This window comes from Hemiscyllium ocellatum, chromosome 20 (genome assembly GCF_020745735.1).
Source record: "Hemiscyllium ocellatum isolate sHemOce1 chromosome 20, sHemOce1.pat.X.cur, whole genome shotgun sequence".
NCBI classification, from domain to species: domain Eukaryota; kingdom Metazoa; phylum Chordata; class Chondrichthyes; order Orectolobiformes; family Hemiscylliidae; genus Hemiscyllium; species Hemiscyllium ocellatum.
This window is the reverse complement of record NC_083420.1, coordinates 36128405-36150579: the sequence shown is the minus strand read 5'-3', so window position 1 is coordinate 36150579 and position 22175 is coordinate 36128405. Positions and strand designations below refer to the sequence as shown.

The 22175-nt window shown below is 47.8% G+C and overlaps 1 protein-coding gene across 1 annotated transcript in view; it reads left to right on the top strand.

Annotated features, from left to right (window-relative positions):
* Positions 1–3375: 3375 nt before the first annotated feature.
* The window catches only part of cog7 (component of oligomeric golgi complex 7), a 57852-nt gene continuing 39052 nt past the window's right edge, over positions 3376–22175 (top strand). The window contains exons 1-5 of the mRNA XM_060840733.1: positions 3376–3506; positions 17118–17305; positions 19177–19325; positions 20632–20748; positions 21639–21807. Coding sequence (XP_060696716.1) covers positions 17140–17305; positions 19177–19325; positions 20632–20748; positions 21639–21807 — 601 coding nt within the window. The 5' untranslated portion in view covers positions 3376–3506; positions 17118–17139. The remainder of the gene's footprint in view (positions 3507–17117; positions 17306–19176; positions 19326–20631; positions 20749–21638; positions 21808–22175) is intronic.

Below are 22175 nucleotides of genomic sequence, written 5' to 3'. Positions count from 1 at the left end.
AAAGGGTCTTGATAACAACCCCGTACTTATGCAGGACATTTGTGCACCAGAAATAACCATATTCCTAGCAAAGCAGTTCTGAAACAGTTACATACTGGCATGTTCACCCAGACAGTGGTGAGCCGATGGAATTTGCTATAGAAATTTGAGGCTAAAACATTGGATGATTTTGAAAAGTTAGATATAGCACTCAGCTAAAGTAATCAAAGGATATGGAGGAAAAGCAGGTATAGGCTATTGAGTTCGACGATCAGTCACAATCAGAATGAATGGTAGAGCAGACTCAAAAGAGTTGAACACACCTGCTCCTATTTTCCATGTTTCTACTCGACTAAGTGGACAATTTCCCAGATATATCTTGTCTGCAAAGCAAGCCAAATCCAATCAGCCTATTATTACTATTAATATACTCTCAATTAGAAGCAAAGTGATTGAATTGTCACTGACAGAATTATCTCAGTATTCTTAGTAGGTCTGATATGAGAATAGTTTAACATAGAGAGTTATGAACCTTTGGAAATTCTTTACCCCAAAGGACTGTGGAAACTCGCTCTTTGAGTAAGTTTAAGGTAGAGATTGATAGATTTCTGATTACTAGTGGCATACAGAGTTATGCAGATAGGCTGGGTAAAAGGCATTGAAGTGTTCAATCAGCTGCTATTGTTATGAACCATGTTGAGGAGTGCCACTGTTGGATTGGGGTAGACAAAGTTAAAAATCACACAACACTAGGTTATGGTCCAACAGGCTTATTTGGAAGTATGAGCCTTTGGAGCACTGCTTCTTCTTCAGGTAGCTCGTGGGGCAGGATCATAAGACACAGATTTTATCGCGTCGATCATAGTATCGTGCAACTGACACGATATATTGAATAAACCTAGATTGCTGTCAAGTCTTTCACTTTTTAAAATGGGTTGTGGGTTGCAATTCATTAATATGTAAATCATAGAACTTGTGACTTGAAAGAAATTCTGGGATTTACATATTAATGAATTGAAACCTGCAATCTATTCTAAAAGATGAAAGGTTTAACACTCATCTAGGTTTGTTCAATATATCAGATCAGTTGCATGACACGATTATCTTGTGCTATAAATTCTGAGTCTTATGGTCCTGCCCCACTAGCTACCTGATGATGGAGTGGCGCTCAGAAAGCTAATACTTCCAAATAAAACTGTTTGACTGTAACCTGGTGTTGTGTGATTTTTTTTAAAATCGTTAAAATTTGGATTTGAGCTAGTGGCATATGCTTCTGGTCTGCATGTCTGAAGACATTTAATGGTTAACTTGTAAGCATACATGTTGCCATGATAATTTATTTTAAGAACAGTATGAGAGCATTCGATTCTGCTGTTCATAGAGAACTGTACTTTGTATATTTCAAACACTGAGTGGCACTGTCAGATTGAGCTGGGCCATGGCTATAAATTCTGCCACTCATTGATGCAAACCACCAGAAAGTGGACAGTGCTTTGTACCACAGCTCTTACCCCAAAAAAGTGAACAAGTGTCAGAAATACTTCAAGAAGAGTCTGTTGGAGGGGGGCCAGTCCTCAGCCTATCAGTGCCCTCAGCCGTCCAGGCCTTATAAAATGTCTTGTCCACTGCTACTGGAGGCTGAAGTTGATGCAACAACATGCCCAGTCCCAAAGGTCCATGGGAAAATTTGCCGCGAAGGGTGGCACCGTGGCTCAGTGGTTAGCACTGCTGCCTCACAGTGCCAGGGGCCAGGGTTCAACTCTAGCCTCGAGCAACTGTCTGTATAGAGTTTGCACATTCTCCCTGTGTCTGCATGGGTTTCCTCTAGGTGCTCCGGTTTCCTCCCACAGTCCAAAGATGTGCAGGTCAGGTGAGTTGGCCATGCTAAATTGCTCATAGTGTTAGCTGCATTAGTCAGGGGTAAATATATGGTAGGGGAATGGGTCTGGATGGATTACCCTTCGGAGGGTCGATGTGGACTTATTGGGCCAAGGGGCCTGTTTCCATACTGTAAGGAATCTAATCTAGTTTAAAACTCAGCCAATTCATAGATTGAATCATAGAATCCTGACAGGATGGAAAGTCATTCCATTGAGTCCACAACAACCCTCCAAACAGGATCCCACTCAGACCTAGTCCCCACCCTATTGCCATAACCCCATATTTACCATGGCTAACTCACATAGCCTGCACAAACCTGGGCACTATGGACAATTTACCATGGCTAATCCAACTAACCTGCACATTTTTTAATTGTGGGAAGAAACAGGAGCACCTGGAGGAAACCCACGCAGACATGGGGAGAACATGCAATATCCACACACTGTTACCCAAGGGAATAGAATCCAGATTCATGGTGCTGTGAGGCAGCTGTGCTAATCACTGAACCACCATGCTGCCCCTGTTCCAACATTAATCACTGTGTGCTGAAGTGTGAGATCAGGAGCTACATGCTTCTATTCAAAAGTCGTTCTGACATTTCAACCTTTGACTCACTACTGTTAGCGAATTTGGCCAATTTGAATGAACCCACAGCCCCATTTGGCTAGCCATTTCTGCCCTTTTCTACAAAGTATTTATTTACCTGTTTAAAAAGGTAGCCAGCTCTCACAAAGTCACCATTCACCAGAGCAGTAACCCAGTCTGGAGCTGGTCCTACATGCAAGACAATCACATAATTCCACCAATTTCTCACAAGATCATGACCAAGGCTGGATTTGGTTAATGTGGAGATGCCAGTGTTGTACTGGGATGAATAAAGTCAAAAATCACAACACCATGTTACAATCCAGCAGATTTATTTGGAAGTACAAGCTTTCGGAGCACTGCTTCTTCGTCAGGTGGCTGTTGTGGGATTTGGCTGAGACACTGGTTTTCTTGTTATTGAAATAATTGTGAGGGTTGGCATACCTGTATCCAGCCAATACCCTGTTACTCCCTCATGGTGTGAAAATCCAGAATGCCCTGCCTGAAACAGGTTGGCTGAAGCAGATTCCATACTTTCAAACAGAAACAGAGGAAATAAAATATCTTTTTGCACAGTGTGAGAAATAGCTCAAAACCTGGCATACAAACACAGTGGACTGAAAGGCTTTCTCTTTACTGTGTGATCATACAGATTGGCAGGTTCTGTGTTTACTATTGTATCCACTTCAAATGAAACAAAAGATTGATGATGAGAAGGTCAACTGCAGCCAGTGTTCCTGCTCTTCACTCGTGCTCTGACATGACATACCACTGGCTTGGCAAAACACTCTAATGTTTTGTTAATGACCACTCCCACATTCCACATCCTACTGTATTCAGGGCAGTATGCCCTTACCAAGATGGCGGCCCTTGGGTTCCATGTGTTACTTTACGGCGGCTGGTTTGCGACAGTTGCTCGGTGAGATCCACTTTCCGGTTGCGTGGCGGTTGGCCCGTGGCTGCTGCTGTTTCCCGAAGCGGCAGAGTTTTCGGTTTGTTTGTGGTCGGAGCCGGGTCCGGGTCCGGGCCAGAGCCAGAGCCAGAGCCAGAGCCAGAGCCAGGTACCGAGTCATATACAATTCTCATCGGGACGAGGATGTTTTGTTCGGGGTTTCAGAGGATAATCCGGTGCATCGCAGCAGTTTGTATTGTTCACTGTGAGCCCTGGCTGCCCCATGGGTCGCCCGGTCTGAGTGAGAAATCCTCACATCGACTGAGTGGCTGCCCTTCACTGCGACATACTTCAAACTAAATCACAAAACCAACGCGGGAGATCCCGCTCGTCACTACTGAGGGAGTGCTGTACTGTCAGAGGGTCAGCACTGAGGGAGGGCCTCACTGTCAGTGCTGAGGGAATGCCGCACTGTCACAGGGTCAGTGCTGAGGGAGTGCCGCACTGTCACAGGGTCAGTGCTGAGGGAGTGCCGCACTGTCACAGGGTCAGTGCTGAGGGAGTGCCGCACTGTCACAGGGTCAGTGCTGAGGGAGTGCCGCACTGTCACAGGGTCAGTGCTGAGGGAGTGCCGCACTGTCAGAGGGACCAGTACTGAGGGAATGCCGCACTGTCAGAGGGTCAGCACTGAGGGAGGGCCTCACTGTCAGTGCTGAGGGAATGCCGCACTGTCACAGGTTCAGTGCTGAGGGAGTGCCGCACTGTCACAGGGTCAGTGCTGAGGGAGTGCCGCACTGTCACAGGGTCAGTGCTGAGGGAGTGCCGCACTGTCACAGGGTCAGTGCTGAGGGAGTGCCGCACTGTCACAGGGTCAGTGCTGAGGGAGTGCCGCACTGTCACAGGGTCAGTGCTGAGGGAGTGCCGCACTGTCACAGGGTCAGTGCTGAGGGAGTGCCGCACTGTCAGAGGGACCAGTACTGAGGGAATGCCGCACTGTCAGAGGGTCAGCACTGAGGGAGGGCCTCACTGTCAGTGCTGAGGGAATGCCGCACTGTCACAGGTTCAGTGCTGAGGGAGTGCCGCACTGTCACAGGGTCAGTGCTGAGGGAGTGCCGCACTGTCACAGGGTCAGTGCTGAGGGAGTGCCGCACTGTCACAGGGTCAGTGCTGAGGGAGTGCCGCACTGTCACAGGGTCAGTGCTGAGGGAGTGCCGCACTGTCACAGGGTCAGTGCTGAGGGAGTGCCGCACTGTCACAGGGTCAGTGCTGAGGGAGTGCCGCACTGTCACAGGGTCAGTGCTGAGGGAGTGCCGCACTGTCACAGGGTCAGTGCTGAGGGAGTGCCGCACTGTCACAGGGTCAGTGCTGAGGGAGTGCCGCACTGTCAGAGGGACCAGTACTGAGGGAATGCCGCACTGTCAGAGGGTCAGCACTGAGGGAGGGCCTCACTGTCAGTGCTGAGGGAATGCCGCACTGTCACAGGTTCAGTGCTGAGGGAGTGCCGCACTGTCACAGGGTCAGTGCTGAGGGAGTGCCGCACTGTCAGAGGGACCAGTACTGAGGGAATGCCGCACTGTCAGAGGGTCAGCGCTGAGGGAGGGCCTCACTGTCAGTGCTGAGGGAATGCCGCACTGTCACAGGTTCAGTGCTGAGGGAGTGCCGCACTGTCACAGGGTCAGTGCTGAGGGAGTGCCGCACTGTCACAGGGTCAGTGCTGAGGGAGTGCCGCACTGTCACAGGGTCAGTGCTGAGGGAGTGCCGCACTGTCACAGGGTCAGTGCTGAGGGAGTGCCGCACTGTCACAGGGTCAGTGCTGAGGGAGTGCCGCACTGTCACAGGGTCAGTGCTGAGGGAGTGCCGCACTGTCACAGGGTCAGTGCTGAGGGAGTGCCGCACTGTCACAGGGTCAGTGCTGAGGGAGTGCCGCACTGTCACAGGGTCAGTGCTGAGGGAGTGCCGCACTGTCACAGGGTCAGTGCTGAGGGAGTGCCGCACTGTCACAGGGTCAGTGCTGAGGGAGTGCCGCACTGTCACAGGGTCAGTGCTGAGGGAGTGCCGCACTGTCACAGGGTCAGTGCTGAGGGAGTGCCGCACTGTCACAGGGTCAGTGCTGAGGGAGTGCCGCACTGTCACAGGGTCAGTGCTGAGGGAGTGCCGCACTGTCACAGGGTCAGTGCTGAGGGAGTGCCGCACTGTCAGAGGGACCAGTACTGAGGGAATGCCGCACTGTCAGAGGATCAGCACTGATGGAGGGCCTCACTATCAGTGAGTCAGTGCTGAGGGAATGCCGCACTGTCACAGGTTCAGTGCTGAGGGAGTGCCGCACTGTCAGAGAATCAGTACTGAGGGAATGCTGCACTGTCAGAGGATCAGCACTGATGGAGGGCCTCACTATCAGTGAGTCAGTGCTGAGGGAATGCCGCACTGTCACAGGTTCAGTGCTGAGGGAGTGCTGCACTGTCAGAATCAGTGCTGAGGGAATGCTGCGCTTTCACAGGGTCAGTACTGAGTGAGTGGGTACTGTCAGAGAGTCAGTGCAGAGGGAGTGCTGCACTGTCACAGAGTCAGTACTGAGGGAGTGCTGCACTGTCAGAGGATCAGCACTGAGGGATGCCCTCACTATCAGTGAGTCAGTGCTGAGGGAATGCTGCGCTGTCACAGGGTCAGTACTGAGGAAGTACCGCACTGTCAGAGCGTCAGTACTGAGGGAGTGCTGCACTGTCGGATGGTCAGTGCTGAGGGAGTGCTGCACTGTTAGAGGGTCCGAACTAAGGGAGTGCTGCACTGTCAGAGGGTCAGTACTGAGGGAGTACCACACTGTCAGAGAATCAGTGCTGAGGGAATGCTGCGCTGTCACAGGGTCAGTACTGAGGGAGTGCTGCACTGTCAGATGGTCAGTACTGAGGGACTGCTGCACTGTTAGAGGGTCCGAACTAAGGGAGTGCTGCACTGTCAGAAGTTCAGTACTAGGGATTGGGTACTGTCAGAGGGTCAGTGCTGAGGGAGTGGCTGCTGTCAGAAGGTCAGTACTGAGGGAGTGCCGCACTGTCACAGAGTCAGTACTGAGGGAGTGCCGCACTGTCACAGAGTCAGTACTGAGGAAGTACCGCACTGTCAGAGCGTCAGTACTGAGGGAGTGCTGCACTGTCGGATGGTCAGTGCTGAGGGAGTGCTGCACTGTTAGAGGGTCCGAACTAAGGGAGTGCTGCACTGTCAGAGGGTCAGTACTGAGGGAGTACCACACTGTCAGAGAATCAGTGCTGAGGGAATGCTGCGCTGTCACAGGGTCAGTACTGAGGGAGTGCTGCGCTGTCACAGGGTCAGTACTGAGGGAGTGCTGCACTGTCAGATGGTCAGTACTGAGGGACTGCTGCACTGTTAGAGGGTCCGAACTAAGGGAGTGCTGCACTGTCAGAAGTTCAGTACTAGGGATTGGGTACTGTCAGAGGGTCAGTGCTGAGGGAGTGGCTACTGTCAGAAGGTCAGTACTGAGGGAGTGCCGCACTGTCACAGAGTCAGTACTGAGGGAGTGCCGCACTGTCACAGAGTCAGTACTGAGGGAGTGCCGCACTGTCACAGAGTCAGTACTGAGGGAGTGCCGCACTGTCACAGAGTCAGTACTGAGGGAGTGCTGCACTGTCACAGGTTCAGTGCTGAAGGAGTGCCGCACTGTCAGAGGGTCAGTACTGAGGGAGTGCAGCACTGGGAGAGAATCAGTCCTGAGGGAATGCCTCACTATCAGAGAGTCAGTACTGAGGGAGTACTGCACGGTCAGAGAGTCAATACTGAGGGAGTGCCACATTGTCAGAGGGGCCAGGACTGAGGGAGTGCCGCACTGTCACAGGGTCAGTACTGAGGGAGTGCCGCACTGTCACAGGGTCAGTACTGAGGGAGTGCCGCACTGTCACAGGGTCAGTACTGAGGGAGTGCCGCACTGTCACAGGGTCAGTACTGAGGGAGTGCCGCACTGTCACAGGGTCAGTACTGAGGGAGTGCCGCACTGTCACAGGGTCAGTACTGAGGGAGTGCCGCACTGTCACAGGGTCAGTACTGAGGGAGTGCCGCACTGTCACAGGGTCAGTACTGAGGGAGTGCCGCACTGTCACAGGGTCAGTACTGAGGGAGTGCCGCACTGTCACAGGGTCAGTACTGAGGGAGTGCCGCACTGTCACAGGGTCAGTACTGAGGGAGTGCCGCACTGTCACAGGGTCAGTACTGAGGGAGTGCCGCACTGTCACAGGGTCAGTACTGAGGGAGTGCCGCACTGTCACAGGGTCAGTACTGAGGGAGTGCCGCACTGTCACAGGGTCAGTACTGAGAGAGTGCCACACTGTCAAAGGATCAATACTGAGAGGGTGCTGCATGGTCAGGGTCAGTACTGAGGGAGTGCCGCACTGTCATAGGGTCAGTACAGAGGGAGTGCCCCACTGCCAGAGGGTCAGTACAGAGGGAGTGCTGCACTGTCAGAGGGTCAGTGCTGAGGGAGTGGGTACTGTCAAAGGATCAGTACTGAGAGGGTGCGGCATGGTCAGAGAGTCAGTACTGAGGGAGTGCTGCACTGTCAGAGGGTCCGAACTGAGGGAGTGCTGCACTGTCAGAGGATCAGTACTGAGGGAGTGGGTACTGTCAAAGGATCAGTACTGAGAGGGTGCGGCATGGTCAGAGAGTCAGTACTGAGGGAGTGCTGCACTGTCAGAGGGTCCGAACTGAGGGAGTGCTGCACTGTCAGAGGATCAGTACTGAGGGAGTGGGTACTGTCAGAGGGTCAGTATTGATGGAGTGCCGCACTGTCGGAGGGTCAGGACTGAGGGAGTGCTGAACAGTCAGAGAGTCAGTAATGTGAGAGTGCCACACTGTCAGAGGGGTCAGTACTGAGGGAGTGCCCAGTGTCAGAGGATCAGCACTGAGGGAGTGCTGCACTGTCAGAGGATGAGTACTGAGGGAGTGCTGCACTGTCAGAGGATGAGTACTGAGGGAATGCTGCACTGTCAGAGGGTCAGTGCTGAGGGAGTGGGTACTGTCAAAGGATCAGTACTGAGAGGGTGCGGCATGGTCAGAGAGTCAGTACTGAGGGAGTGCTGCACTGTCAGAGGGTCCGAACTGAGGGAGTGCTGCACTGTCAGAGGATCAGTACTGAGGGAGTGGGTACTGTCAAAGGATCAGTACTGAGAGGGTGCGGCATGGTCAGAGAGTCAGTACTGAGGGAGTGCTGCACTGTCAGAGGGTCCGAACTGAGGGAGTGCTGCACTGTCAGAGGATCAGTACTGAGGGAGTGGGTACTGTCAGAGGGTCAGTATTGATGGAGTGCCGCACTGTCGGAGGGTCAGGACTGAGGGAGTGCTGCACTGTCAGAGGATGAGTACTGAGGGAATGCTGCACTGTCAGAGGGTCAGTGCTGAGGGAGTGGGTACTGTCAAAGGATCAGTACTGAGAGGGTGCGGCATGGTCAGAGAGTCAGTACTGAGGGAGTGCTGCACTGTCAGAGGGTCCGAACTGAGGGAGTGCTGCACTGTCAGAGGATCAGTACTGAGGGAGTGGGTACTGTCAAAGGATCAGTACTGAGAGGGTGCGGCATGGTCAGAGAGTCAGTACTGAGGGAGTGCTGCACTGTCAGAGGGTCCGAACTGAGGGAGTGCTGCACTGTCAGAGGATCAGTACTGAGGGAGTGGGTACTGTCAAAGGATCAGTACTGAGAGGGTGCGGCATGGTCAGAGAGTCAGTACTGAGGGAGTGCTGCACTGTCAGAGGGTCCGAACTGAGGGAGTGCTGCACTGTCAGAGGATCAGTACTGAGGGAGTGGGTACTGTCAGAGGGTCAGTATTGATGGAGTGCCGCACTGTCGGAGGGTCAGGACTGAGGGAGTGCTGAACGGTCAGAGAGTCAGTACTGAGAATGCCACACTGTCAGAGGGGTCAGTACTGAGGGAGTGCCCAGTGTCAGAGGATCAGCACTGAGGGAGTGCCGCACTGTTGGAAGGTCAACACTGAGGGAGTGGACACTGTCAGCAGGTTAGTACTGAGGGAGTGCCGCACTGTCACAGGGTCAGTACTGAGGGAGTGCTCCACTGTCAGAGGATCAGTCCTGAGGGAGTGCTTCACTATCAGTAAGTCAGTACTGAGGGAGTGCTGCACGGTCAGAGAGTCAGTACTGAGGGAGTGTCACATTCTCAAAGGGGCCAGTACTGAGGGAGTGCAGCACTGCCAGAGCGTCAGTACTAAGGGAGTGTCGCACTGTCAGCGGGTCAGTGCTGAGCGAGTGTCGCACTGTCAGCGGGTTAGTGCTGAGCAAGAGTCGCACTGTCAGCGGGTCAATGCCCAGTGAGTGTCGCACTGTCAGCTGGGTCAATGCCCAGTGAGTGTCGCACTGTCAGCTGGGTCAGTGCCGAGGGAGTGCCGCACTGTCAGAGGGGTCAGTGCCGAGGGAGTGCCGCAGTGTCAGAGGGATCAGTGCCGAGGGAGTGCCGCAGTGTCAGAGGGATCAGTGCCGAGGGAGTGCCGCAGTGTCAGAGGGATCAGTGCCGAGGGAGTGCCGCAGTGTCAGAGGGATCAGTGCCGAGGGAGTGCCGCAGTGTCAGAGGGATCAGTGCCGAGGGAGTGCCGCAGTGTCAGAGGGGTTAGTACCGAGGGAGTGCCGCACTGTCAGAGGGCGTGCAGCTCATTCAGAGGGGTAGGAGTGTGGAATATTGCACTGCCGGAGGGTCAGTGCTGAGGAAGAACTGCAATGAGGTAAGGTCAGTGCTGAGGTAGTGCTGCATTGTTTGAAGATCAGTACTGAGGGAGTTTTGCTTTGTTGCAGGGGTAGTTCTGAGGGAGTGCTGCATTTTTGGAGAGACAGTATTGAGGTCAAGCTGCATTATCAGAGTCCGTGCTGAGGGAGTACGGCACCGTTGGAGGGTCAGTGCTGAGGGAGTGCTGCATTGTCAGAAAGCCAGTCCTGAGGGAATATTGTGCTGTTGGAGGGTCAGTACTGAGGCAGGGCTCTTTTATCAGGGTCAGTGTGGAGGGAGGGCTGCTCTTTCACAGAGTCAGTGCTGTGGGACAGCTGCATTGTTGCAGGGGCAGTGCTGAAGGAGTGCAGCATTTCGGGGGTTAGTACTGAGGCAGAGTTGTGTTATCAGAGGGTCAGTGCAGAAGGAGGTCTGCACTGTTGAAGGATTAGTGTTAAGGGTTAGGTGCCCTGTTGGGTCAGTGCTGAGAGAGATCTGTACTGTCAGAAGTTCAGTTTTGAGGGAACTCTGCACTAACAAAAGGTTACTACTGAGAGAGAGTTGTGTTGGAGAGTGTTTGCTGAAGGAGAGCTTAATTGCTGTAGCATCAGTACTGAGGAAAATCTGTACTGTTGGAGGGCCAGTACTGATGCTTGGCAAATGGTTCTGTACCATAACAGTGATGGTACTGAAATGAGAGTGATTCTCTCCTGCTCCTGGAACATTACCCGGGTGTCCACCAAGGATTGATTATTTTAAAATCATATTTTTTTTATATATGCTTCCCCTTAGCCGCTTCAACTGAAATCAAGGTATTGCTTCTAATAGGGATGCTGATGGGTTTTTTTGGAATTTGAACAAATATTTTGCTCAGTCTCCAGCTATACCGAGTAGAAAACACTAAAAAGCATCCCACTAATAATTGAAAATCAGGGGGCTAAACAGGGAAAGGAACTAAAAATAATTACCCAGAGGAAAAAGTAGAAGGAAAGCTAATGGTACTAAACGCTGACAAGTCCTTGAACATGATAGCCTATGTCTTAGGATTTTATGTGGCTGCAGAGATGGTAGATATATGGTTTATTTTTTTCCAAAATTCACTCTTCTTTATAAAAGTCAAAAACCACAAATTCAATGACCTTGTTCATGAAAAGATTGTAACAGGGAACTTTGTACCAGTTATCCTAACATTTGTTGTTGGGAAAATGCAAGAATCCATTATTAAGGAAGGAGGATTAGGAGATTTAGAAAATCATAACTCAGTCGATTCAATTCAACATGGTTTTGAGAAAGAGAAATGATGTTTGATGAACATAAGAAGTATAGTTAGTAAGTTTACAGATGACACCAAAACTGGCGGTGTAGTGGACAGGGAAGAAGATTACCTCAGAGTGCAACTGGATCTTGATCAGCTGGGCCAATGGGCCAAGGAGTGGCAGATGGAGTTTAATTTAAATAAATGTGAGATGCTGCATTTTGGAAAGGCAAATCATGGCAGGACGTATACACTTAATGGTAAGGTCCTGGGGAGTGTTGCTGAACAAAGAGACCTTGGAGTGCAGATTCATAGCTCCTTGAAAGTAGAGTTGCAGGTAGGATATTGAAGAAGGTGTTCAGTATGCATTCCTTTATTGGGCAGAGCATTGAACATAGAAGTTTGGAGGTCATGTTGCGGCTGTACAGGACATTGGTTAGGCCACTTCTGCAATATTGTGTGCAGTTTTGGTCTCCCTCCTATGGTAAAGATGTTGTGAAATTTGAAAGGGTTCAGAAAAGATTTACAAAGATGTTGCACGGGTTGGAGGATTTGAGCAAAGTGAGAGGCTGGATCGGCTGGGGCAGTTTTCCCTGGGGTGTTGGAGGCTGAGGGGTAAATTTATAGAGGTTTGTAAAATTATGAGGGGCATGGATAGAATAAATAGACAAAGTCTTTTCCCAGGGGTGGGGGAGTCCAGAACTAGTGGGCATAGGTTTAGAGTGAGAGGGGAAAGATGCTCATTTGGTATCTTTTTCACATAGAGTGGTACGTGTATGGAATGAACTGCCAGAGGAAGTGGTGGAGGCTGGTACAATTACAACATTTAAAATGCATCTGAATGGGTATATGGATAGGAAGGGTTTAGAGGGATTTGGGCCAAGTGCTGGCAAATTGGATTAGATTAATTTAGGATGTCTGGTCGGCGTGGACGAGTTGGACTAAAGGATCTGTTTGCATGCTTTACATCTCAATGACTCTATTTGTTGGTGTTCTTTGAGATTGTGAGTGGTTAAAGGGGAATCAATAGATATGGTGTATTTGGAATTCCAAAAGGCATTCACTAAGGTTATAGAGAAGGTTGTAGAGAAATAGTCATGGTTTAGGGTATAGTATATTCATATAATAGAGGTTTGGCTAGCTAGCAGGAAACAATTGAGATAATGAGTCATAGAACATAGAGCAGTACAGCACAGTACATGCCCTTCAGCCCACGATGTTATGCCGAGCATTTGTCTTAATCTAAGGTCAACGTAACCTACACACCCCTCAATTTACTGCCGTCAATGTGCTTGTCTAGCAGTTGCTTAAATGTCTCTGACTCTACCACCACCGCTGGCAATGCATTCCACTCACTCACCACTCTCTGCGTAAAGAACCTACATCCGACATCTGCCCTATACCCTCTTCCAATCACCTAAAATTATGACTCCTTGTGACAGCCATTTCTGCAGGAAAATTCTCTGGCTATCTACTCTATCTATGGCTCGCATTACCTTGTACACCCAGTTTCAATTCCCACCTCAGGCGACTGACTGTGTGGAGTTTGCACATTCTCCCCAGTGTCTGCGTGGGTTTTCTCCGGGTGCTCCAGTTTCCTCCCACAGTCCAAAAATGTGCAGGTTAGGTGAATTGGCCATGCTAAATTGCCCGTAGTGTTAGGCGAAGGGATAAATGTAGGGGAATGGGTCTGGGTGGATTGCACTTCGGCAGGTCGGTGTGCACTTGTTGGGCCGAAGGGCCTGTTTCCACACTGTAAGTAATCTAATCTAATCTAAACCCTGTATTCAGCATTCAGATTCAACCTTCCAAAATTATTCGCTTCACATTTATCCAGGTTGAACTCCAAATGCCACTTCTCAGCCCAGCTCTGCATCCTGTCAATGTCTTGTTGTAGCCTGCAACTGCCCTTGACAGTATCGACAACACAGCCAACCTTTGCTGTTATCGGCAAACTTACTAACCTACCCTTCCGCTTCTTCATCCAAGTCATTCATAAAAACTACAAAACACAGAGGCTCAAGAACAGATCCCTGTGGAACACCGCTGCTCACCAATCTCCAGGCAGAATACTTTCCATCCACTACCACTTGCTGTTGTCTTTTGACCAGCCAATTCTGTATCTAGACAGTCAAATTTCCCTGAATTTCATACCTCCTAACCTACTCAATAAGCCTACCATGGGGAACCTTATCAAATGCCCTCCTGAATCCATATACACCACATCCATTGCTCCACCTTCGCTAACTTGGCTTGTCACATCCTCATAGACCTCAATAAGGCTTGTGAGGCCTATGACCTGCCCCTCACAAAGCCATGTTGACTATCCTTAATCATTCTGTTTTTCCAAATTGTCATAAATCCTACCTTTCAGAATCCTTTCCAGTACCTTTCTTACCACAGATGTAAGACTGACTGGTCTGTAATTCCCAGGGATTTCCCTATTCTCTTTCTTGAACAGAAGAACAACCACCCCTCCCATCAGCCGGTACTACTCCTGTGGAGAGTGAGGATGCAAAGATCATCGCTTCCCCAAGTAGCCTTGAATATATCTGGTCCAGTCCTGGGGACTTTTCTATCTTGATCCTTCCCAGAACTTGCAGCACATCCACTTCCTTAATATCAATCTGATCAAGCTGATTAACCTGGTCCATGGTGTTCTCACTATCAACAAGGTTCCTCTCTCTAGTGAATACTGAAGCAAAAAACTCATTTAGAGCATCACCTCCCTCTCCAGAGTTCAGACACGCGTTTCCTCCACTATCCCTGATCAGCTCTACTCGCTCTCTGATCATTCTCTTATTCCTCCCATATGTGTAGAATGCCTTTGGGCTTTCTCTATTCACCAAGACTTTTTTGGGCCCCCTCCTAGCTCTTCTTTTGAACCCATTTTTGAGTTCTTTCTGAACTACCCTATAATCCTCTAAAACTGTGCCAGATCCTCACTTCCTCAACTTTAAGTAAGCTTCCTCCTTCCTTTTGACGAGAAGCTCCTCTGCTTATGTCATCTATGGCTCCTTCAACTAACCATTCCTTGCCCGTTTCAGTGGGACAAAGTTATCCAACACACGCAACTAGTGCTCCTTAAACAACTTCCACATTTCTGTTGTGCATTTCCTGAAGAACAATTGTTCCTAATTTATAATCCACAGCTCCTGTCTCGTAGCAATATAATTTCCCCTCCCCAAAATAAATACCTTCCCACACTGTCTGCCCCTATCCCTCTCCATCGCTATGGTAAAGGGTGGTCATTGTCACCGAAATGCTCTCCCACCGAGCGATCTGACTCCTGGCCTGCCTCTTTGCCTAGCACCAAATCCAATATGGCCTCCCCCCTAATCGGCCTATCTACATATTGAGGCAAGAATCCTTCCTGGACACATGTGACAAAGCCACCTCCATCCAGACCATCTGCACTAAGGAGGTTCCAGTTATTATTGAGGAAGTTGAAGTCACCCAAAACAACAACCCTGTTACATCTGCACCTTTCCAAGATCTGGTCTATAGACAACACCCAATAAAGTGACTGCTCCTTTCCTGTTACTGAGTTCCAATGATAGTGACTCAGGAGACAAACCCTCCTCAACAACCTTCTTTTCTGCAGCTGTGATGCATTGTGTAACTAACAATGCTACTTCCCCTCTTTTTTCACTCACCCAACACCCCCCCCCCCCCACCCCGGCTGTTCTTTTTAGAAGATCTAAACTCTGGAACATCCAGCACTCCCTGTTCCTCGCTTCACTAGCACATGGCACTGATAGTAATCCTAAGATTACTACTCTGTTTGTACTGCTTTTAACTTCCAATCTAACTCTCTGAAATCATGTTTTAGATCCTTATCCCTTTTCCTGGCTATGTCATTAGTGCTAATGTGCACCATGACTTCCGGCTGCTCACCAACCCCCTTCAGAATCTTGTGGACTCGATCAGAGACATACTGGACCCTGGCACCTGAGAGGCAACATACCTTCTGGGTGACCACAGAATCTCCTGTCCATTCCTCTAACTATTGAGTTTCCTGCCACTCACACTTTTCTATTCTCCCCCACTTCCCTTCTGAGCAACAGAGCCAGGCTCAGTGCCAGAGACTTGGCCACTATGGTTTTCCCCTGGTAGGAATCCCACCTCCCCACCCCCATCACCACCAACAGTATCCAAAATTTCATTGAGAAGAGTGGCCACAGGGGATCCTTGCATTGTCTGCCTGTTCCCTTTCCTTAACCCACCTACCTTCTTCCTGTACCTGAAGTGTCACTACCTCCCTGTAACTCCTCTCAATTACCCCTTCCATCTCCTGAATGATCCGAAGTTCATCCAGCTCCAGCTCCAGTTCCCTATCATGGTTTCCGAGGAGCTGGAGTTGGGTGCACTTCCTGCAGATGATATCAGTGGGGACACTAGTGAAGTAATTGGGGACAGTAGTGCCGATTTTTACCTCCCACATTCTACAGCAAGAGCATGCAACTACCCTAACATCCATTCCCACTATTCTGTATTCCCAAAGAGACTATTGGAAAAAAAACTAGTAACTTAACCGAATTGGCGCACAGAACCTTTTCTTTGGGTAGAGGAGGAGGATGGGTGGGAGACACTACCTAAGTAATGGTGGAGTCATTTTTACTAAGTAGTTGTAGTCATTTTTAGGTATTTTAGGTGGTCAAATTTAACAAGAGGATGTCACAGGGATGCGGTTCATATTAATGGCTTAGATGAAGACCCCAGTATATTGTAGCCAAAATTGCTGATATGCAAAGTTAGGGAAGCAAATCGTGGGAAGGACGCAGAGTCTGCAAAGGGATAGACATATAGTTATTGTTAATGAATGGGCAAAAATTTGGTAGATAGGTATATAATGTGGAAAATATGATGTTATCTACTTTGGTAAGTTGAATAGAAAAGCAAAATATTATTGAAATGGAGAGATATGGTCGAACTCCACAGTACAGAGAGACTGGGCTGACCTCAGATGTAAAACACAAAATGTTGGCAGGCTCAGCACATAATTAGGAAGATAAATGGAATGGTCTCCTTTATTGCAAAAGAGGATGACATACAATCAGTCAGGAAGTCTTCCTACAGCTGCACAGGTCTTTGGCAAGAAGTTTCGTATTTAAAGATGGGTATACTTAATGTTAGAAACAATTCAGAGAAGATTCGTTAGGTGGATTCCTGAAATGGAAGTGTTGTGTTAAGAAAGGTTGGATATAATCATCTGTAATTATTATGGTTTAGATGGAAAAGATGTTTCTCAATGAAATGAAATATACTGCGGACTTGACAGGATAGATGCTCTGAGGATGTTTTATTTCATTGAGGAATTGAGAGCTAGGGACCTTCTATGCAAGAGGAAAATGAGAGGAATTTCTCTTGAGAGTTGTGAATATTGGAATCTCTATTCCACTGAGTCATTGAATATACTCAAGGCTAAGCCTGTCAGATTCTTGAACTTTAAGAAAGTCAAGATTTAGGGGAACAGACTTGGGAAAGGGGAGTTAAGGCCAAGATCAAATCTGCAGTAATTTCATTGTATGCCAGTAAAACACAATGCAGGGGCAAAAAGGCTTCCTCCTGGTTCTGAGAAAATGGTGCTAGAAATGGAGCATGAAGGAACTCTGAGCAGAACTGAAGCCTGTGTTTCAAACTGATCTTTCTTGAATACTTAGCGTTGTTGATTACTTTTTTTTTCACTGACTGTTTCCAGTTTTCTCTATCAATTCAAATACCAGTCTCTTTCATCACACTGACATATTTGTTTCCTCTTACATATGGCAGATCATTAGACAGTTGGGATATTGTTGACGTACAGTTTGTTTCCACAGCATCTTTTTCAAAGCACGAGGAATGGATTTCTCGAAATTTCTGGATGACAATTTTGACGTGAAGGACTGGGTGAATGGGGCTTTCAAGACTGTTCAGGAGGAAGAACCCGGAAAGGTTGACAGTCATGCTGCCACGCTGGTGATGAAGCTGCAGTTGTTTATTCAGGAGGTGAACAATGCCATTGAAGGTGTGTGTCACACTTTACATGCATTTAGAGTTTATCTCAGAATATGTTGACATTTACAGTGTCCCTCGGAATGTATAACTGTTCACCGGGACTCCCTAAGAATCTTTTTTATTTGTTCATGGAATGTGGGTATTTCTGGCTAGGCCAGCATTTATTGCCCATACCAAGATTCCCTTGAGAAGGTGGTGTGGTAAGCTGACTTAGAGTCATAGAGATATATACCACAAAAACTGATCCTTCAGTCCAACTCATCCATGCAGACCAGAGATCCCAATCTAATCTAGTCCCATTTGCTAGCACTTGCCCCATATCCCTCGAATTTTTTCCTATTCATTTACCCACCCAGATGTCTTTTAAATGCTGTAATTGTACCAGCCTCCACCACTTCCTCTGGCAGCTCATTCCTTACACACACAACCCTCTGCGTGAAGAGGTTGCCCCTTAGATCCCCTTTCAATCTTTCCCTTCAAACCCCAAACTAGTTCTGGACTCTCTCAACACGGGAAAAAGACCTTGTCTATTTATCCTATCCATGCCCCTCATGATTTTATACACCTCTATAAGGCCACTTCTCAGCCTCCAATGCCCCAGGGAAAACAGCCCCAGCCGATCCAGCTCCTCCCTTGAGCTCAAACCCTCCAAAAGTGGCAATATCCTTGTAAATCTTTTCTGAACCTTTTCAAGTTTCGCAACATCCTTCCCATAAGAGGGAGAACAGAATTTCACACACTATTCCAAAAGTGGCCAAACCAATATCCTGTACAGCCGCAACATGACTTCCCAACTCCTATGCTCCGTCCAATAAAAGAAAGCATACTGAACGCTTTCTTCAATATCCTATCTACCTGCGCCTCCACTTTCAAGGAGCTATGAACCTGCACTCCAAGGTCTCTTTGTTAAGCAACATTCCCCAGGACCTTACCATTAAGCGTTTAAGCCCTGCTCTGATTTGCCTTTCCAAAATGCAACACCTCACATTTCTCTAAATTAAACCTCCATCTGCCACTCCTCGGCCCATTGGCCCATCTGATCAAGATCCCATTGTATTCTGAGGTAACCTTCGTCGCTGTCCACCACATCTCTAATTTTGGTGTCATGTGCAAACATACTAACTATACCTCCTATGTCTGAAAAGCTACCCTTCATCACCACCCTCTGTTTTCTACCTTCATGCCAGTTCTGTATCCAAATGGCTAGTTCTCCCTGTATTCCATGAGACCTAACCTTGCTAACCAGTCTACCATGAGGAACTTTGTCAAACGCCTTACTGAAGTCCATATAGATTACGTCTTCTTGAATCTCTGCAATCCATTTGGTTTAGGTAGACCCACCATGTTGTTAGTGGGTTGGAGGTAAGTTCCAGGATTTTGACTCAAAAACACTGAACGATTGTTGGTATATTTACAAATAGGATGGTGAGTGGCTGGGAGGGGACCTTGCAGGTGATGGTGTTCCCATATATATGCTGTCCTTGTACTTGATGGTAGTGACTGTGGAAGATTATTTCTAAGGAGCCTTGGTGAACATATCATTATTTATTATGAATCTCCTGGAGTGCAGTATTTACAGAGGATCCTGTGGAGTGTCAGTATTTGCAGGGGTCTCCTGGAGTGTGTCAGCATTTGTAAGACTGGGAAGTAGCAGTACTTTCTTGGACTCCCTGGGTGTGTGTCAGTGTTTACCGGGGTTCCCTGAGAGTGTGTCAGGATTTCGGTAATATTTGTGGAATAGCAACACGTCTGTTCTGGTGCACCTGTTCCTTCTTGTGATTTCTCCATCTGATGTGTCAGTCTTCAGGTCATGCAAGATTCAAAATATCTAGTTGTGTAAAATGTGCATTAGCCTATTTCTTTATAATCTCTCTTGGTCAGAAACTAGTCACCAGGCACTACAAAATATGCCTAGGGCTCTCCGCGATGTGGAAGCTCTGAAACAAGAAGCTTCCTTTTTGAAGGAGCAAATGATCCTTGTCAAAGAAGATATTCGGAAATTTGAACAGGACACAGCACAGTCCATGCAGGTAAGGATGTTAAACATTTTGAGGCTTGCATTGCTTTCATGTCAACTCACTACTGCATGTTTAGCATGCTTGAAATGCAAACTGCCTGTTTTTCACTTTACATCTACAAGAGTTCTCCTCCAACAGAATTAGAGTTAGAACCTCCTTTATTTTTACATATACAGTGAAAAGTTTACAATGTCACATCTCATGGCGTCGTCTTAGGTACAAATCTTAGGTACAAAAGAAGAACAAAGAAGAGAAAAAGCTGCATTACCTTACAGTGATTCTAAGCATTACAGTCAGGTAAACAGCTTGCAGATAAGCATTACATTGTGGTAGATCGGTGCAGGGGCTTCCACATGTGGTCTGACCAGCCTCACAAGCCACTGACTGTCCATGCCAGACCCCAATCCAACAACAGTCATGCTCCACTCCATGTCTCCAGCCTGCTTCACTCCAACTCGCAGCCACTCTGCTCCAGGCGTCCAGCCTGCTTTGCTCCAGTTCTCAGCCACTTCACACTGTTCCATGCCTCCAGCCTACGTCGCTCTGGCTCTCAGCTGTTCCAAGGTAAGTTTCCTTATCAAAAAAAAAACACTTTAAAATCTCAAGACAAGAGGGAGAGGAAGAGAAGGGAAAAAAAGGAAAAAGATGTGAACAGAATGCTCCCCTCTGTCAGTTTGGCTCAGTTGTAATTGTTTTGTTTCCTGTAGTATATTCATAATCACAGAAGGTGTATCAAATGTACAGGGCTGAGCCGAACCATTTGGCCTCACTCTGGTATTTGTGCTGCACATAAGTCCCATCCCATTTCCATCTAACTCTGTCAGTACATCTTTTGGTTCCTTTCCCCTTCATATACTAATTGAACTTCCTCTTAGATGCATTAAAGCTATAGAATCAAATATTCCAAGTGGTCGCACATTCTGGGTACAGAAGTTTCTCTTGAATTCAGTAATGGATTCATTGGTGACTATTGCATTATTTATGGCAGTTAGTTGTCATCTCCTCTGGCAATGAAGACAACTTCTGTACATCTACCCTAGTAAACTCCATCATATTTGTAAACCTTTCTCAGCTCATCCCTTAGTCTTTTATATAGAAATAACTCAAAACTGTTTTGCTGTTCTAAATAACTATGCTCTCTCAGTTTTGGTTTCATCATTGTGAAACATATTTTCTCCTTTTCCAGTGCCTCTATGAAGTGAGTACGCACCACTTGGTAGGAGCTTATCAGTAAAAGATACTGGCTGAATTTTCAGCTGGGCTCCTCCTTTTCCCAACGTTCACCTTGTGTTTGCTTGTTTATTGATGTGTGCTGCAGGTATTGGTCGAGCTTGATGAAGTGAAGTCCAGAATGCAAGCGGCGTCTGAGGCATTGCAGGAGGCTGACAAGTGGAGTACACTCAGTGCTGACATTGAAGAAACACTGAAATCACAGGTAGAAGCGAAACTGTTTCAGTCCAGTACTATCAGAAAGTTCAGACAGACTGCAATATGTTAAAATGCTGTTGGATGAGGTGTGGAACTGGCAAGTTGCTGCCCTATCCTTCATTTTGATATTAGTTCAGGTGGTCCAAGGCATGAATTTCTGGTCTCTGCCATGGGCACTGATGGAATACAACAACCTAAACATAACTGTGTGATTATATACTGTAGAATGGATAGCACTCTGACCTCAGAAAAACATGAGGTCAAAACCTAAACTGGAGATTTCAGGAAATGATCCAGGAGACCACAGACAATGCAGCATTTCCTCAGCACTGCACTATCAAGTGCCAAGTTCAAATAAATCTGAGTTCAAATGGCAAAAAATGCTGTGCTGTGTTGTAAAGACTAGGAAGGGACTTGGTGTTTTGAACTTTGCTGTGGATTTCAATCAAGCAGGAAATGTCAAGAGTACCACAATGCTCTTGGTGCAGGCAAGCAAGTGACATCACCTTGTGCTTTATCTGTTGTGGGGGCTGTGTCAGGGATATTTTTTTTTAATGTGCATATCTGTATGTATATGAGGGTGTAAACATGCATCCAAGATGATAGACTTGAGCTGTGTTGTGATGACCATCATTGTCAAGTCGTCCACTCACCTGCGTTTCTGAAAGGGCCAACCAATGAAGAACTGTTGGTAGGATGTAACGGCAGAGGTTGTTGAATAACAACACTACCTCCCACTTCACTCTAGAAAAGCAGGGTGCCTTTGTGTGCCACTCTGCTGCAGTGGCTTAATCGGGACCTCAGGTTTGCTATATACCACTGCCTTTTTCGAACCACGGTGGGTGAATACTGTTAACATGGTGGCATAGAGTGATGGAAATGATTTATTCCCCACAGGACATTGAGACTATCTCAGCCAAACTCACAAGTATGCAGAACAGTTTGGCTATGCTGGTCGATACGCCAGATTATTCAGAGAAATGCGTTCACCTCGAGGCGCTAAAGAATCGATTGGAAGCCATGGCAAGCACACAGATTGTGGCTGCATTCAATTCTCAGTCTATTGGTGAGTGATCTTGTTACTGTGAGAGCTGTGTGGAGTATCCACTTTGTATACAGTAAGATTTAGCACTGTTATGTCCACCATTGCTTCAAAATGAACAATAACTTGCACTTGTATAGTGTTTTTAACACAATAAAATGCCCAAAGTACTCATAAGAGAATGACATTGACACAGAGCGACATAAAGACTTGGTGAATAATCAAGAAAAGATTTGATGAAAAAGATAGGTTTGAAGGAGAATCTTAAAGGAAGGGACGGAATTATAAAGGCGGAGGAGTTCAGGTAAGGAACTCCAGAATTAAGGGCCTTGCTACCTGAAGGCTTGGCTACTAATTATGGATGCGCAAGAGACCGGACTTAAAAAAAGACG